Raw genomic sequence first — 18870 nt, forward strand, 5'->3', positions numbered from 1 at the left:
GGGGATCTGGGCTTGCACGGACTCCGCCATGGCGGCATTGGCCGTCCACGAGGCCGGCGCACCGGTTGTCATACTCGTGTTGTGCGTCCTCGGTGAAGACGTCCATAGTTCCGCCGTAGCCCCCATCATTCTCCATGTCGGAGTCGCTGCACGCGAGCAACCTCTTGTCCCAGTCCATGCCCCTGTCAGCGAATGCGATGGAGAAGTGCATGTGCATCCCACCACACGAAGCACACGGAGGCGGCGGTAGGAGCAAACGCAGGCAGTGAGGTGCTCCGGTGGGCAGTGCGAGAGGGGGAAGAAGACGAAGCTGAGGTGGACAATGAGGTGGCGAAGTCAATGGTCAAAACGTTGCCATGTCAGCACAAAACCACCCGAAGCAACCCAAGGACGAAAAATATCCGGTTTTAACAATTGAAAGACTAGATTTTGCTGGTATTAGAGTTGAGGGACCATTTCTAGACTATCGAAAAAATTGAGGGACGGAAAATATACTTTTCCCAAAATAAAATGCCAGCTGATAAATCCTGGTCCTCAACAACTGGCTGATGGGGTGACAGAATTTTTTTTAGTCTAAAGAAGAAATGGCAGATTCTACTCAAGGAAGAGCTTTTCCAGATGATCTACCATCAAATAGATCTTTCTCACCCATTGCTGATGCGGTGACAGAATTTGGGTGCATGCTCCGCCCCATAACACTGTTCTCCCATCTATCCATATTTAGTGCATGCTCCGCCCCATAACACTGTTTGAGCTGATGAAGAAGACCAAAACGGCGTCAGCGTCTACACCATCCCCGGCTGAGACAGAGATCCAAAAAAGCTTCGATAGTGTGGATGCTGTCTGATGATAATATGAATAAGAGGATCCTTCTGTTATGTGCTGACTGCCGGTTGTCTGGGATGTATGGAATGATCAACTATGTCTGTAGTCCTAAATTTTTGTTGCTGATTCTTTTAAATTGCTTGGCATGTAGTCATAGCTACTGAACTTGATGGTTTAATTTTAATGACACCGGTAGAGCTTTGCCCTCTCCTGACCTTCGGAAGGATCTTTTGCGCAGAATGGAACAAAAATCTCAAATGGTTACATTGATCTCCATTAACATCGGGTGTACCCAGTGCAAATACAACCGAATACAGAAAAATGACATCTCCTTCATCTCCTCTGGAAGTTGAACCTCATAATCGCAAAATTGAACATGAAAGCGAAACCCACGGTGAAAGCTACATGAACTAGTGCAACAACCCACAACAAGTCACGGTCGAACCCATAGAACTCTGCGATGAACTGGGCCACAGTTTGATCTTTAGTGACGAGTTTCGTTTGAATATCGCCAAACTGCGAGGCAACCAATCCGTATAGTGTCCATGCAACTGGGCAAATCCAGCTATACCATCTCCACCAAACAGGAATTTTCTGAAGAAAACGGTTAAATATGTGACCCATGTATTTCAGAATAATATGTTGATCAATCTAAAACAAGTAATCAGACACCAAAGCAAGTAATATGCAATGATGTAATACTTACAGGTCGAGGAATAAGATATCCTGAGAAGAGGTTCCAAGCAGTGTAGACTGCTCCTGAGATGATTGCTGCTACGCTCTCGTTTGGTGTCAGTCCTACCGCCGTCATCCCGTAGAAGGTGAAATATAGAAGCGTGAAGTACATGAAGTACAAGTACCAAAAAAACTTGGCAACACTCCACTCAAATCCAATCATCGAATAGACTAGTACACCATATATCACGGTCTGCACGAGGATGTATGGAAACTCAATCGCAACCTACAGAAGGATAAACTAGCATCATTAGATTTTGAGCTGGAACAGACAAAATAGTGCTGTAGTGTTATGGATAATTGTACTCAAATGAGGCATATTCGAAAGAAAAATCCTTTAATTATGGTCATATATATAACGTGCAAGTAGATCTGGAGTATTTGACAAAATACCTGTCCAAATGCATATGGGAAAGCTGAATACATGCCGGCTGCTCTTTCTCTGTAAAAAACTGTGCGCTCCACTGCCACCACCGGCTGAACAGTACCAGAGTTTTGGATTCCGAGGTAAAGAACTGCAGCATACATTGATCCCACTGCATTGAACAGATCTTGTTCTCTTTTACTGTACCAAGATAAGAGTATACATTTTAGATAAGTATCTCATGTTTGTTAATTAGATACTCCCTCCGTCCCATAATATAAGACGCTTTTTGAGACTATACTAGTGTTGAAAAATGTCTTACATTATGGGACGGAGGGAGTAGAAGTTAGGTTATAAATGTTAGAAGATGTACGTTTTTTGTCCCAGGCCCCAAAACATTGTCCCAAACAGTAGTGCAATGATGACAGTGAAGATAAATCTCATTGCTGTATAAGATGGGTTCCTCCAATATGATAACTTCTGCTTCCATAAGCAAGCTAGGCATTGTGTGAAGAATGATCTCGAGTACAGTGAAGGGAAGTCGAGATCACTGGAATCAGGATGTGGTGTGCTTAGCTCTTCTATGAGTTCCTTGTTCCTTCTGACATTCAAGAAAAAATAAAACCGATTAAATTGGAACTAAAATAGACATCATCAATTGAACTTCATAGTAGGATAACTAACTGGTAGAGTTCTGATCTCCTGTAGATTTCACAGAAGTCAACACTAAGCATCTCCTCTTGGACAATAGATGTCACTTCCAGCATCCATGTTGCTGGGTTATATCCATCTTTTATCTTACTAACGCCTTCAATTCCCTGTACGAGTCAAAAAAAGGGATTTTACTTTTGATATCATTTAGCTGGTAATAATTGTAAATTTCTCAGTAATAACAGTTCACTTTACTTCTCTTTTTACCTCGAAGTACTCGATCAATTTTGAGGAATTATGGCCTAGTGGGCCGACATATATCTCTTCTCCTCCTCTCTTCATTAGGAAAAGCTGTAACCATATATTCAGACAATAGTAAATGCATGAACTATGCTTAATAATTTAATAAAGAATCCAAAATAGGGATCAAGAATTATCAACCTCGTCAAATGCTTCGAATATGTCAATACTTGGCTGGTGAATAGTGCAGACAACTGTCCTACCAGTATTTACAGTATTCCTTACTGCCCTCATGACAATTGCAGCTGCCCGAGCATCAAGACCAGATGTTGGTTCATCCATAAAAATGATTGAAGGGTTAGCAACAAGCTCCACAGCAATAGTTAGTCTCTTGCGTTGCTCAGTTGATAGGCCATTAACTCCTGGAAGACCAACAAGTGCACCCCGCAATGAGGTGAGCTCGACAAGCTCCATGACCTCCTCGATAAACATCTGTTGTCAGAGTTCAGTTCCAAAGTTCTCAAATAATTTAAAGTAAAAAAAACAAGACTAGATATTGCTTCAATCTAGATAGCTGACCTTTCTTGTGACTAAATCAACTTCCGATGGAAGCCGCAGCCATGCGGAAAACGCGAGTGACTCATAAACGGTTACGTGCGGAGAATGAATATCATTTTGCTCACAGTATCCTGATATACGTGCAAAAGTCTCTTGCTTCTTTGGATAGCCTGAGATGGTGATATCCCCCTCTATGTAACCTCCAGTTTTTCTTCCCGCTAATACATCCATAAGAGTAGTCTTTCCGGCGCCACTCACACCCATCAATGCGGTAAGTACTCCTGGCCTGAAAGAACCACTAACTCCCTTTAGAAGCACCAAGCGGTCATCTGTCACTCCTTGTGCCGACATTGCCTGCCAGTGTCAGACAACACAATTTTTAAAAAGATATATTTATAATCCATGTATTAGTTATTTTGATGAAGAAATATACCTGTGGCATGTCCACTGAGTATTTTACAGCGTTAAAGCTTAGTGACAGTTGCGCAAATGGGAGCACCATGCCCTTCCTTCTTGAACTAGAATCCACGTTGCTGGTCGCACAGTTTTGGTTGGTGCTGCCAGACAATTCTAGATTTCTACATTTCTTTTTCTCGGGATTTTCCAAAATTTCTCCAGTTACGTTGGCGTGCTTTTCCTTTATTGCATTTTCAGGCATTGTTGGGTGAGTGTCACCTAATGCTGTCAAAATAAAGCGGATTAACCTTTTTAGGTCACCTATATTTATTACCAAATTGTTGAATTTAAGATATAAAAGCAGTCTACTAAAAAATACTTACGATTCAAAACTGAAAGAGCTAGGGTGTATAGCAGGTTGAAGAGGAGTGTGTATCCAATCATGGCACCAAATCCAATCCAATACCACTTGGCCTCAGTAAAAATTCCACGAGATTTCAGGACCATAATTCCCATTGTATCATTTTGTCCAGGAAGAATCTATAACAGTTTGGGCACCATGTGAAACTTGCTATTTCCTAGTGGCTAATTTTATTGCTGGTTAGTTGGGTTCTTACCTTGTTCCAGCTATGGCCCAGAAATTCATTTGTTGAAATAGCATTCTGTGCGTACGACAATGGAGATACCCAGTAACCCCAAATCCACCATTTCTTCACATCAGCTAGAGCATATGAAGAAAGATTGGATCAAAATATGTTAAAACAGTTACCACCTAACATCATCTATGCAAGTAGTGATAGCAACATATTTTAAGTGACCAGAACAAATTTATTAACTCACGTCTTGCAAGAATAAAGCCACCCAATATTGTAAAAGACGCCAATGCTAAGGGCCCAAAGGTGCTAGACACAACCATGTCTCTTCCAAGTCCAGCAATGAAGCGGAACAGTGAGGATGACATCTGATTGAGTGCAAGGAGCAGTATATACTGCTTAAACAATCTGAGAACAATATATATAATATCAGTGAAACAATCAATTCAATTAAATCCACGCAAATCAAATTTCTATCTAGAGTTTATATTTTGAATGACTGTCTCTCTTCTAGGTTACCCTGAAATGAAGGCATGTGTTCCGGTGCACCTTACCTGCTTACGCTGGGATCAAATCCGATGACATAGTATGTTGTGAAAACATAAACTCCGACCTCAAAAAGAGTTATAGGAATCTGGAGAATCCACGCTGGTAGGGTGTAGGCCCATGCAGGGAAAAACAGAAGGTCCCTCTGCTTGAAGAAAACAGGAAGTTTCGTGGCAGTCATGCCAAGCTCTGAGAAACCATTAAACATGATTGCGTCAATGGCGAAGTATAGTGCCCCCATATATATTGTTCCGTAAGTGGGGTCACGGTGCATGTTGGTACGGAAAAATGTACTCATCGCGAGGAATGCCATAAGAGATAGCTGTAGTGATGAAAACGTGCAGAAAGATGTTAGCGAATCTTCACCATAATTCCTTGCAATGTAAAAATAACTAGAAAATACAAACTTACTTGAGCAGCTTTAAAAATAAAATAAAATGAGTTCCTCTTCATAAGTAGAAACTCTCTATCCATGGTTGCCTTGAGAAGCTCTATCCTACTGACACCAAACTTTGAGGTAGCAAGAGCAGCAGGGTGGCTCTTGGTCCTGTCAAATGGCTCTAAAAGCTCATTATGAACAAATTGTCCTATGTGGAAGGAATGGAATGAATCAGCAAATTGCTTCACGGGCACGAAATGATATGGCATGTCACTCCTATACCAATATTGCTCTTGATCTTTCCTTGATGTCACCTTTTCAATGCATCCATATGAAGATATATATTAGTACCTTTCATCTTTAAAAATTAGAACGATCAAACGCCATAGCAATTTATAGATGATGCACATACTTCCTGCAAGAAGTCCGCAACACCCTTTCTCTGCGGGCATCTGAAGCCCATTGACTCAAAGAACTCGAGAACGTGTTCACGGGCTCCTTGGTACACAACATACCCATCAGAGAGGAGTATAATATCGTCAAATAAGTTGTATGTTTCTGGTGCCGGCTGGAGCAAGGAGATGACAGCAGTCCCACCAAGGACATGGATTGTCTGCCTAATGGAGTTCACAATCTGGTATGTGGTTGAACTGTCCAGCCCAGTAGATATCTCATCCATGAACAGAGCTCTTGCTGGACCAACAAGCATTTCACCTAGCAATTAGAGATTTATAAGAAGCTTAATTCTTGAAGAAGATGATACATATGACTTAAAGCCGTTTTATCATGTCACTAAAAATCTCAAAGGTTTGTGTATATCAACAACACAAAAATCTTATTATATACTCCCTCCGTCCCAAAATAAGTGTCTACTTTGTACTAGAGTTAGTACAAAGTTAAGACACTTATTTTTGGGACGGAGGGAGTAGAATTTCATTCTACCATTAAGCATACCTGTTGTCACACGCTTCCTTTGTCCACCGGATATACCCCTTAACATGTCATTTCCTACCACTGTGTCAGCACAGATATCCAATCCTAGCACCTGCGGGTTTGTAACATAGTAGCAGACAGTGAGCTGATTAAGAAGAAAATATCCCAATAAAAACGATCCTTCTATTTCTAGCATTAAATCTACAACTGCATGCTGTACCTTCAGTATATACTCTGTAACAACGTTGTATTCTTGTCCTCCCATTGCTGAGGCCTACATGAGTAGATTAAATACTTAAGTGGTAGTTACTCCGCTAATAAAAAACACAATAAAATATGAGTAATCATCTCCAAATGTTCGTTGTCAGAGCTCTTATGTGAAAACAACCTCACCTTCATATAAACATCGATATCATTATCTGGCTTGATGTTCTCTGTATTTTCCCTTCTTGCCAACTCAGTCAACATTTCTAGAAGAAGCAGAACAACAAATTCAACAACCAATTACTTGGTCTCAGTTATACTATTATTCATTCAAGTTCATACCATATCGAGAGCCAACACCTTGGCAGCGTGCTGAAAAGGCCAAGGTCTCCCTTACAGTCATCTCCCCAGTGTGGAGATCATGCTGGCTGATGTACGCAGCTGTTCTTTCGGGGACAAATTCATTCATCTCATAGCCGTTGTAGGAAACCTTACCTGAAACCTGTCCGATAGCGAAAAACACCCAAAATGGATTTATCCATGTTAAGTCTACTAGGTCATCCATAGCTCAAGAAATAAACACAACAACGTAACACGCGGTTTGCGAACCTTGAGCTCCTTGTCAAGCTTCCCGGCCAATGCCAAGAGCAATGTGGTCTTGCCCGATCCGGGAGGTCCTAATAGCAAACTCATCCTACAGAAAAAAACAACACCATGGATTGTTAGCGCAGAACCGAGACAGGAAGTTTGGCATTATTCAAAACATAGTGTTAATGGTTTCACCTTCGTGGCTTGATGATCCCACTAACATCATGGAGTATGGTCATCGAATGCTTCCTTCGGGGAAAGATGTGGAGAGCATGCCCGATAGCCTAGAGCAAATCACCACCAAGAGAATACCTTAGCACATACGAAGGTAATCCCTCCGTAAACAAATATAAGAGCATTTAGAGGGAGTATAAATCTTTGCATATCATGCAATCACATAGGCAAACGAAGAACATTATACATCAAGTTGGCCATGTCCAACATATGCCCGGTGGTGTATGTCTCTCTCTCTCTCTCTCGTAGGGAGGTTCAGGCGGCGATCAGATCTCGTCGGCCTCGGCCTCCTCTCCCAGCTCTCTCTCCCTCGCCGCCGCCAGTGGTCACCTCCGGCAAAGCCCGGCCTGGTGACGGCGGCGGCGGGGATTTGCCCTCCCCTGCTTTCCATGGTGCGCCGAGCGGACGGCCTACATCAGCGTTTGTCTTCAGTCGGCGGCCATGGGCCTGGTGGTGGCGGCCTTTCTCTGCAACGGGGGAAGTCGGCCAGGGGGCGGAGCAGTCGTGGTGGACAGCCATGACGGATCTGCTCGTCCGCGTCCTCGGCGGAGCGGCGACCTGCCTGCTGCTGCGGGGGATACGGTGGGCGTGTGGCGCCTCTCGCCGGCCGTTCTCGAGGCCGTTGCGGCTGCACCTTTGGGGCCGCGCGGTTCGGGCCTGATCCGGCGTTTGCCGGCTTTTATACGGCGGCTTGACGCAAAGGACTTGCTGGTCGAGCCAGTCTCGGGTGAAGAGACGTCAGTGGCATGACCCCATCTGCAAGTGATCGCCGAGACAGGAGTGGGGATCTTGGATCTTCAGATCTAACGACAATGACAAATATGTTTTGCCGATTGATTATGTCACCACGGACGAGGACGGCGGAGCATGAGGATGATGTGGGACCGTCGAAGCGTCCCATCGCGGGATTTGGCGTTGTGAACTTGTGAGTGATCTTTCTCTTTAATTCTCCGTTGCAATGTGCGACGGCGACCGACTCTTGTCGCAGCTCGATTGCCTGCTTTTGCAAGCATGCTTCACTTGTAATGTAGTTGCTGAGATCGCGAAAAATGGTGGCGGCAACACTAGTTCACTTTAATTTGGTGGTGCATCTCAAGCTCCGGGGTGAAAAATCGAGGTTTGGCCTCATTGGTTATATCTGGCAATGGCGATATTTACTATGTCGTTATCTTGTTAAAGGCATTGCTTGGATTTGCTCAGACTTGTTCTTTAGGGTGAAAACCAATGATCTACCCATCTGTGGTTGGATCCGGCAACGGTGACGCTTGAGCGTTGTTCCCTTTCTGAAGGCGTTGTTGTTGAAGAATCCATCTCGTGCTACTGGTGTTGTCAAGTGATTGTTGGTGCGGATATGGTTGATGCTGTAGATTGTTGATCATTGTTCTGATCGCTTCGGGATTTACTTTTTTACTCCACCAAGGCATAGTTTCGGTCTTATATGACTTTGCTAGTTGCACGTGTGATTTTCGTGTGCGTGCGTTGGTGTTGGCTGTGTGTATCCTAACTATGCAGAGGCCGGATGTGTTGCTCATTGTGTTTGTATCCCCTTGATGCTTCATTTTGACTTAATAAAATTCACCCTTTGTCGAAAAAATGTCCAACATATGCTCTATTAAATGCCATAGAGCCTCGTGGTGGCAATGTGATGGCTGTTGCCAGGAATGGTGATTTCAATGATGCCATGATGCCATAGAGGGCGCAGTGGCAGTTGTCGGTCGTTATAGTGAGTGCGTAGAGGCTACTGGATGAGGCGAGAGGGAGGGGGGTGTCCGTTCACATTGTCTTACTTTGATTTTTGAGGTGTAAGAGTTTTGTGGTCTATTTTGAGCGGAACCTTGTGTTTGCAAGATTTGTGAATCATTTGGTCGAGGGCTATAGATATATGCACTTACTCGCCAAATAAATATTGTGTGGAGAACTATACTAAAAATATAGAGATGGAAATTTCTTTTGGAGCTCGAGGTTTCATGTAATTAGACATTATTTTCAAGTTTTTGAAAATACTGAAAACAAACCTACACAATGATGCTAGTAAGCCCTCCTATCACACACAATAGGCAAAACTATGATGTACATGTCGCACACATCTTTAATAAAGCGTGTGCCGTATCGAAATATCACACGCATTTAAAAGATGATGTGTGATGTAGCCAACATCATACACGGTTATAATAATACAACCGTGTGCGATGCCTTGCACACAATTTTTGTGAAAAAATAATAATATGTGATATGTAGCCTATCATTTCACATGGTTTTAAAAACACACCCATGTGTGATGCCTTGCACATCATTTTTTAAAGAAACGTGTGTGATGCAGCCAACATCACATATGGTCATAAAAACACAATCGTGTGTGATGTCTTAAAATATATGAGATGTAACCCATCATTGCACATGGTAAAAACGCAACCATGTGTGATGTCTTATACATGCTTTTTACAAGCAAGACATGTGTTGATGTAGCCTACTATCGTGCTCAGTTAGAAAAAACGCAAACCGTGTATGATGCTTTGCACATATTTCTTTTTCAAGCAATGTACAACCCCACTTTTTGAGTTTTAAGGCGAATTGACATTTGCTTCATTGTATGACTTTGATACCTTTCTACGCTCAACATGCACTATGGCATCCTCCATATTAAAATTTGTTATTTTTTCAGGTCCATTTATTATTTAAGTCATTAAGTCGATTTCTAGGCATTTAATAGATATAATTCAAATATGAACTACAAGTACATGAAATAGTGCACAAAAATGAATTGAAAAACATAATTAGGGTATTGAGTATTTCTATACCTTATAAATATTTTTTTAAATCAAACATCTAAGTGGCAAGAGTCAACCACAAACATTGAGTTTATCGAGGAACAAGGTATTAATTCTAAAAAATGTAAATGAAGCATGAAAACTATGAAACTTTGAATGGTGTCATGATATGACCTCAATAGGTGGTGGTAGACATTGAGAAAGTTGTCACAAAATTTTACATGTAGACCGCTTAGAAATCAGACCATTGCGAGGAAGAATCATGGCTTCAAGAGAAATTTTGTTAGGTTTGTAGGCAAATTGACATTTGCTTCTTCGTTTTATCTTGATTTTTTTTCTATACTCAACATACATCATAGCAACGTTCATGTGAAAATTTAGCATTTTGCAGGATTCATTTGCTATATTTAACTCATTAGGTTGATTCCTGGGCATTAATGAATATAATTCAAATTTGAACCACGAGTACATGCAAAAATGGATAGAAATGGTTTGAAAAATCATATTTAGGGTATTTAGTATACTTGTATGCCATATACAAGAAATGAAAAAGAAAGTTTAAACATCTTTGTGGCAAGAGTCAATCATAAACATTGAGTTTTATTGATTTTTTAATTATAAAAAATTCAGATGAAGTCTGAAAACATGAAACTTGACATGGTGTCCTGATATAACCTCAGTAGGTCATGGGAAAAATTGAGAAGGTTTAACGAAAGTTGTGATGTACGCTTCTTAGAAGTCGAACCATATGAGAGGAAGAATTTTGGTTTCGAGAGGAAATGAGTCAGCTTTGAAGGAGAATTGACATTTACTTCATTTCTTGACCTTGAAACTTTGTTTATACTCAACATACACCATAGCATCCTCCATGTTAAAATTTGGTATTTTTCAGGGTTCATTTGTTTTATTTAAGTCATCAAGTTGATTTATAGGCATTCAATGGATAAAATCCAAATCTCAACTATGAGTACATGCAATAGTGCATAGAATAGTTTGAAAAATAATATTTAAGGTAGTGATTATACTTGTGTATGCCATATAAAATAAATGAAAAGAAATTTCAAACATTTTTGTGTCAAGAGTCAACCAGAAACACCGAGTTTATTGTTTTTTAATTCTAAAACATGTAAACGAAGTCTGAAAAACATGAAAGTTGGCAAGGAGTCGCGATATGACCTCAATAGGATGTGGTAGAAAATTGATAATATTTCACAAAAGTTGGTGTGTACATTGCTTAGAAACCGAACCATTTGGGATGAAGAATCGCGGTTTCGATAGCGAATGCGTCAGGTTTGAAGGTGAATTTACATGTGCTTTGTTGCCTGACGTTGAAACTTTTCATACACTCAACATATACCATATCATTTTCCATGTTAAAAAGTTGACATTTTTCAGGCTTTGTTTGCTATATTTTAGTCATTAAGTCGATTTCTAGGCTTTAATGGATATAATTCAAATTTTAACTACGAGTACATGCAATAGTGCACAAAATGGTTCAAAAATCATATTTAGGGTATTAATTATAATTGTATTTAATATATAAGAAATGTAAAGAAATTTCAAACTACTATGTGCGAAGAGTCGACGACAAACATTGAGTTTATTGGGTTTTTAATTTTAAATAATGTAAATGAAGTATAAATAACATGAAACTTGGCATGGTGTGATGATATGACCTGGATAGGTTGTGGTGAAAAGTTGAGATAATTTCACATAAGTTGGTAGGTATGCTACTTAGAAACCGAACCATCTTCCTAGAAGAATCGTGGTTTATAGAGGAAATGTGTTTGGTTTGAAGGTGAATTGGCATTTGTTTTATCATTTGATCTGGAAACTTTTTCTACACTTGACATACACCCTAACATACTCCATGCTCAAATTTATCCGTTTTAGGGTTTATTTGCTATATTTAAGTCATTAATTTGATTTATAGGAATTTAGCTGGATATTTGTTTTACCATTCGGTTTGTAATATCATGTGTGATGGGCTCTTTTTAGCGTGTGTGTCTGCACTAGTGCTCACAACACATGTGGAATAGACTCACCACAAAACTTTACACACATGTTGAATATATCCATGTGCATGTGTGACTTTTTTTAGAACTTTGTAAAACTTTTAAATATTATTATTATTCCATAGAAAGAGCTTCATGGAGCTCGAGCTCTAAAACGTCTTACTCCCAGCATTGTGACCTTTTTTACTTGGACTATCGTGAAAATCCTATATAACTAGTAAGTCATCCCTTTTTTTTCAACAAATGCAAGACTGGTACACAATCATCTTCATCAATTATATTTTTTAAACTTTTTAAGCAACAAAACATTCCACCAAATCCAAATGGTCACAAGGCACTATAGTGTGCAACCACCTTCCATTCACTGGTAGGCAGTACACACAAGATTGCCACATCATTGTCACAATTTTTTTTCTTTTAGTGATTTTAGCAACATATCACCCACTGAAGCAAGAAGGTCACAATAACTATAACTTGCAGCCGCTCTACATTTACTGTTACATCTTCATATACGGCAGGGATGTGGATGATTTACTGTTCTCATATATTATAATTTTATTATCAATAGATGGATTGCTACAAATTCTTGCAACAGGAACTTGATTCGATCCACGACTCAAGAAACAAAATACAGAATATCCTGCCACAGATCTGTTCCGCCCAAAATGGGAATGGGCGCTAGGGTTATGAACTTATAATTATGGAATCGACTCGATCATCAGATTATAAATTCATTCCATACCGAACCAGATTGTTGTACCATAATCTAAGTTAACTGGTCACAATTCAAAATTTAGTACCCCTTCGATCCATGTTAATTGTCGCAGCTCTAGTACAACTTGTACTAAAGTTGTACTAAGGCTACCACAGTTAATATGAATCAAGAAACAAAACACAGAATATCCTGCCATTTGCTGTACCATAATCTAACGTTGACTGATCACGATTTAAATTCAGTATTTTTCTTTTGCTTTTATGCTTCTTTTTAGCTATATATAAATATTTAGTTTGGACTTGCGATGTTGAACGTATCACGTACCAATATGGTCAATTTCTTTTCAAAATTTGCCATGACTTTTCTAGTGAAATGCTGATGCATGGAAAGAAGTACAGTGTATATGGAACCCACCAAGCGCGAGATCGAGAGGGAGACTGTGTAAGTTGTTGGACTTTTACCTCCAGCGTGTTCCTGACGGAGTTGACGAGCGTGGGCAGGGCCCGGTTGCCGACGAGCACCTCCGCCTCCACCTCCAGCTTCTCGAACCGCACCTCGATGGTCGGGTAATCTATCCCTACCCTGCACACACAGACACGCGCTACTACGTAAGTAGGTATAGGTAGTGCGCGCGACACAATGCCCGCGCGTGTGAGCTCGTGACATGGTAACACTAGCCTCATTAGCGTAACGATCGAACCTGTCCATGCGGTCCTTGAGCTTGAGGAGGAAGCGCTCGTGATCGTCGTCGGCGGCGCGGACGAGGCGGTCGATGAGCGCGCGGCTCTCGCGGGCGCCGAGCCTGCCGACGTCCACGTCGATCTTCTCGCCTGTCTCCGCCTGCAGGATGCCACGCCGCACGCGGTCGTACGTCGGCAGCCGCTCCAGCGCCGCCCACCGCAGAGCCTCCTCGTCGTCCTCCTCGTCCTGGAAGCGCGACGACGACCGCGAGAACACGTCATCGCTGCTTCGCCAACTGTCCCGGCGCAGGCTCGCGATCTTATGGATCTCCCTCGACATACTGGCTATCCCGTTCTTGCTTTTCTACTACAGATACACACTCTGCTCCTGTTTCTGTCTGAGCTAGCTTTCTGGAGATATATATCTGCCGCTGCATTTGTTAAATCTTGCACCGGGTTTAGAAGCTGCTATATATACACGCGGACGCAGGCGACGGAAGTGTATATGTTCTCCGCATGCGTTCAATTTTTACATGGACGCGTGCGCAAGAGGAAGGTTCCGTGCGCATACGCCATAAGAACGTATGGGGACGGGCGTCCGTCGTCTAACCTCTAATGCATGCATCCATTTCTGGCTGCTAGTTGATGCGCACTTGGCCGCTGACTCCGTCTGCTCTGTTTTCTCGAGGATCATTTTCCTTCCATTTTACCAAGTCCGAAGCCACAACAACGCGCGCAAGGGCACCAGAGTGAGAACCATTTACCATCTTCCTGCTGACCGCCCGACCGCCGTAAAATCGACGATGTGTGAATCTTCCAAAACAGAATTATATATGGACGACCATGCATGACGTCGCTCGCAGGGAGTTGATATATGTCTTCCACGAGTTCCTTCCGAGGAAGTTTACAAACCACTGGTCGGGTCAGACCAATACCATAGCTACAAACACTTTTAAGTCGGAGGAGACTTGCCAGATCAACTTCTCGAGCCTCTCCTTAGCCGAAAGTTAATTACCCGCTTTTTTTTTTCCAAAAAGGAGGCGTACCCCGGCCTCTGCATCTCTTGATGCACACAGCCATTTATTAAAAATAAAATTTTCGAAGGTTCCAACAAGAAGTCTTAAAAAGAAACAAAGGTCTTACTAAACAAAGAAATGCCACAGGAAAGCTTCCATTGAAGATACATATTTGAAAAGTTAAGGTGCCCTTGAAGATAAAAGTACAGTTTAGGCGGTTTGTTATTGGTGAGCGTTGGGATAGATGATTACATCTTGTGCGTAGGTTAATGGAGGTTAATCTTTCGAATGTACCAAACACTCTGCAATGGAAGCTTTCCAGGTCAGGAGTCTTCTCGGTTAAATCCATGTACACGGATTTCCAGGTCCCGGTGTTAATCAAGTCCGTGTACATGGATTTAACCGAGAAGACTCCTGACCTGGAAAGCTTCCATTGCAGAAATCCGTGTACATGGATTTAACCGAGAAGACTCCTGACCTGAAAAGCTTCCATTGCAGAGTGTTTGGTACATTCGAAAGATTAACCTCCATTAACCTACGCACAAGATGTAATCATCTATCCCAACGCTCACCAATAACAGACCGCCTAAACTGTATGTTAAGAGGAATGGAATCCAACACTGTAGCAACGGAAACCTCTTTCCGTTGTGCAATGTTGTATAAGGATGTATACTGCAAGGCAGCGGTGAATCTCCTAACCAAGTATCCTCCCAAAATCTAGTATCACGTCCATTCCCGGCGATAAATTTAGTCCTGCTGAAGAAGGCTACTTTCGTCCTCATAATCCCTTTCCAGAATGGTGAGTCGGACGGTTTTGCCGTAACCTAGGCTAGTGTTTTGGCATAGAGATATTTGTTACGCAATAGCTGAGCCCAAACTCCATCTCTTTCTATCGATAAACGGTACAGCCATTTGCTAAGTAAACACCTATTTTTCACCTCCAAATTTTCAATTCCCAAGCCTCCCTGGTCCTTTGGTCTATAAATTACATCCCATTTTGCCAAACGATTCTTATTTTTGTTCTCATCAATTTGCCAAAAGAATCTAGATCGATAAAAATCCAATCTTTTTCGTACCCCAACCGAGACTTCAAAGAAAGAGAGGAGGAACATGGGCATACTTGTGAGTACAGAATAAATAAGCACCAATCTTTCTCCATAAGACAAAAGTTTGCCCTTCCAGCAACTCAGCCTCTTTTCAAACCGATCCTCGATACATTTCCATTCTTTATTAGTGAGCTTGCGGTGATGAATCGGAATCCCTAAATACGTGAAGGGTAACGTGCCTAGTTCACACCCAAACAACTGCTTAAGCTTCTTGTTCTTCTTTGGCGCGTCCAAAGCAAAACAACTCACTCTTATTAAAATTAATCTTCAACCCTGATAGCTGTTCGAAAAGGCAAAGCACTAACTTCATGTTTCTGGCCTTAACAAGGTCATGTTCCATGAAAATGATAGTATCATCTGCATATTGAAGAATGGACACCCCACCCTCAACCAGATGTGGGATAAGACCACCTACTTGGTCGTCCTATTTTGCTCTATTAACAAGAACAACCAACATATCAACCACAACATTAAAGAGGATCGGAGACATCAGATCTCCCTGTCTCTATCCTTTTAGCGTCTGGAAGTACTGATCAATATCGTCATTTGCTTTGATGCCGACGTTGCCTCCTTGTACAAATGATTCGACCTGCTTCCTCCAAGCCTCATTGAATCCTTTCATACGCCAGGCCTGCTGTAAGAATGGCCATTTCACTTTATCGTATGCCTTTTCAAAATCCACTTTGAAGATCACTCCATCGAGCTTCTTCGAGTGAATTTCGTGCAAGGTCTCATGAAGAACGACCACTCCCTCGAGAATGTGTCGACCTGGCATGAAGGCAGTCTGGGTTGGCTGTACCATAGAATGGGCAATCTGAGTCAGACGGTTTGTGCCAACCTTTGTGAAAATCTTGAAGCTCACATTGAGCAAACATATCGGCCTGAATTGCTCAATGCGAATCACTTCCGCCTTTTTGGTAACAACGTGATAGTACCAAAGTTAAGCTTAAAAAGCTAAAGGTGGCCATTAAACAGATCCTGGAACATGGGCATCAAGTCCCCTTTAATAATACCCCAACATTTCTTATAAAACTCAGTTGGGAATCCATCCGGACCAGGTGCCTTGTTATTTTCCATTTGGGATATCACGTCAAATACCTCCTTCTCAGAAAAAGGTGCAGTGAGCACTTCGTTCTCTTCATCCCTCAGTTGAGGAATGTCGTCCACCATGCTCCCATCAAGGGCGACATAATTCTCAGCTGGGGCCCCAAAAAGATTTTTATAATAGTTGGTAATATACATTTTTAGATTTTCATGACTAACAATCGTACCCTCATCTTGTTCAAGTTGAATGATTCTCTTTTTCCTATGTTTTCCATTGGCAATCATATGGAAAAATTGTGTGTTGTTATCACCTTGAACAACCTGGCGCACTCTCGCTCTAAGTGCCCATTTCAATTCCTCTTCTCTAAGAAGCTTTGCCAGACTAACCTTAGCTTCTCTTTTAGACACTCGCTCATCCATATCCAGCGCAGTGCTTTCAGCTTTTATGTCAAGGTCATTGATAACCTTTAACAATCTTTCTTTCTCTTTTCTATAAACACCACTATTATTCTTAGCCCAGACTCTCAAGAACTGTCTAAGATGTCTAATCTTATACTGCCACCGATCAATATTTGACTCTCCCCTATGTTCCGCCGCCCATTCCCTTGTGATCAACTCAAGGAAATCCTCTCTCTCGAACCACGCAGTTTCAAAAGAGAAAACATTATTGTTTCCTTGGTGAGCCGCCTCACCAGAGTCCACAAGAAGGGGTGTATGATCAGATATTCCCCTCTGTAACGCATGCACCGTCACTAGAGGGAATTTTTGTTCCCACTCTATACTTGTGAGGACTCTATCAAGTTTTTCATGCGTCGGATTTGGAAGAGTATTTGCCCAAGTAAATTGCCTCCCTGTGAGGTCAATCTCTCGCAGGTCCAGGCTTTCAATAATCGCATTAAACATGAAGGACCATCTGCCATCAAAATTGTCATTATTTTTCTCTTCTCGTCTTCTAATAATGTTAAAGTCACCACCAACGAGAATAGGTAGGTTGTCATCCCCACAAAGCCTAACTAAATCTGCGAGGAAGTCCGGTTTTAGCTCAGGCTGTGCTGCCCCATACACAGCCACTAAAGCCCACCTGAACCCGTCAGCTTTCGACCGCACATGGAACTTAACTTCAAATTCCCCGCAGAATACATCTAGCACTTCCAGAGACTCGCAGTTGACACCGAGGAGGATCCCGCCAGATCTTCCCCGAGGTGGCAAACAATGCCAATCAAAGTCAAGACCACCTGAGATCGTTCCAAGAAATTGCCAAGTAAAATTATCCCTACTAGTCTCTAGCAACACAATAAAATCAAGTTTGTAATCCCGAGAGGCATCCGCCAAAAACCTACGCTTAGCCAAGTCCCTTAGACCTCTGCTATTCCAAAAAATGCCTCTCATGAATCATCGTGAAATTTCTTCTTAAACTTATGCCTAGCACTTCGACGCACCGCAGAAAGGCCATACAACTTTTTTGTTGTTTACGCATTGGTGCCTGACGGAGGATCATATAGTCCGCATGACTAGTGTCCTCGCCGAGACCTATAGGTGATAACAGAGTGGCCGCATGCCCCTCCTCTTCCATGGTCTCCTCATGTAGAAGGTTCGCAGGAACTAGATCCTCACATAAACCCTCCAACTCACACATACACAACTCATTAATCTCACTTTCTTGCATCGGTTTGACAACCGCTAAATTTTTAAGCATAACCATTGCTCTATCTGTCTCTAAATCAAGAAGCTCATTGATAGAAGTAACTACTTCGCGATTGTTATCACCTAAAGAAAATACCCAAATTATCCGCCCTGTGCATAATATCATTTTTAGAAAAATGTAAAACGGAAATATTGGTATTTAAAGACAGACCTGTAGAAGACTCTGTGTCGCGGATCTTGGCCATCCTCATGGCGCGCCCGAGCTGAAACTCATCCGCATCCGACTGCTCCTGAATACGCCGGCTGGACCACCTCCCTCCCAACGCCGGATCAGGGATACCCCCAAAGGCCACCACCTCTGGGATAGAGATGTCCATCCCCTGTCCAGAGTGTGACACCGGAACGCCCACCTCCGGCACCTTATCCTGAGCCGCTCCCACAGAAGGCGCCTCCACAGTCGTCACCTCCCGCGACAACTGTGGAGGAGCCGTGTCCCCCTATGGAGTCGGAGAAGAAGAAAGCCCAGACCCCTCCACCACAACATTCGCCTCCTGCGATCGTTGAGGTGAAGGAGTAGCACACCGATGTGTGATGCCCGGAGAGGCCGACGCAACGATTGATGACTCCATGAACTCT

The 18870-nt window shown here is 42.3% G+C and overlaps 1 protein-coding gene across 1 annotated transcript; it reads right to left on the minus strand.

Moving 5' to 3' along the window:
- Positions 1-1067: 1067 nt before the first annotated feature.
- On the minus strand, positions 1068-13764 carry LOC119276808 (ABC transporter G family member 32-like). Its single transcript, XM_037557965.1, has 23 exons — positions 13445-13764; positions 13206-13326; positions 7208-7296; positions 7034-7118; positions 6767-6926; positions 6614-6690; positions 6441-6494; positions 6242-6332; positions 5700-6001; positions 5320-5601; positions 4917-5230; positions 4610-4770; positions 4387-4490; positions 4153-4309; positions 3807-4054; positions 3395-3727; positions 3017-3307; positions 2843-2926; positions 2609-2742; positions 2298-2525; positions 1954-2125; positions 1532-1786; positions 1068-1419 (listed from the first exon to the last, which is right to left on the minus strand). Exons 1-23 carry the CDS (start codon positions 13762-13764, stop codon positions 1159-1161), a joined length of 4323 nt encoding a protein of 1440 aa, XP_037413862.1. The 3' UTR covers positions 1068-1158.
- Positions 13765-18870: the final 5106 nt, after the last annotated feature.

This window comes from Triticum dicoccoides, chromosome 3B (assembly GCF_002162155.2).
Source record: "Triticum dicoccoides isolate Atlit2015 ecotype Zavitan chromosome 3B, WEW_v2.0, whole genome shotgun sequence".
In the NCBI taxonomy this organism is placed as follows: Eukaryota; Viridiplantae; Streptophyta; class Magnoliopsida; order Poales; family Poaceae; genus Triticum; species Triticum dicoccoides.

Excerpts from the sequence above, each read along its gene's own strand:
- LOC119276808 (XM_037557965.1), bottom strand. The coding sequence starts at position 13,764 with ATGTCGAGGGAGATCCATAAGATCGCGAGCCTGCGCCGGGACAGTTGG. Across the intron at positions 13,327-13,444 it reads CTCAAGGACCGCATGGACAG|GGTAGGGATAGATTACCCGA; the intron begins GTTCGATCGTTA and ends CTGTGTGTGCAG. Across the intron at positions 2,743-2,842 it reads AATTGATCGAGTACTTCGAG|GGAATTGAAGGCGTTAGTAA; the intron begins GTAAAAAGAGAA and ends TGACTCGTACAG.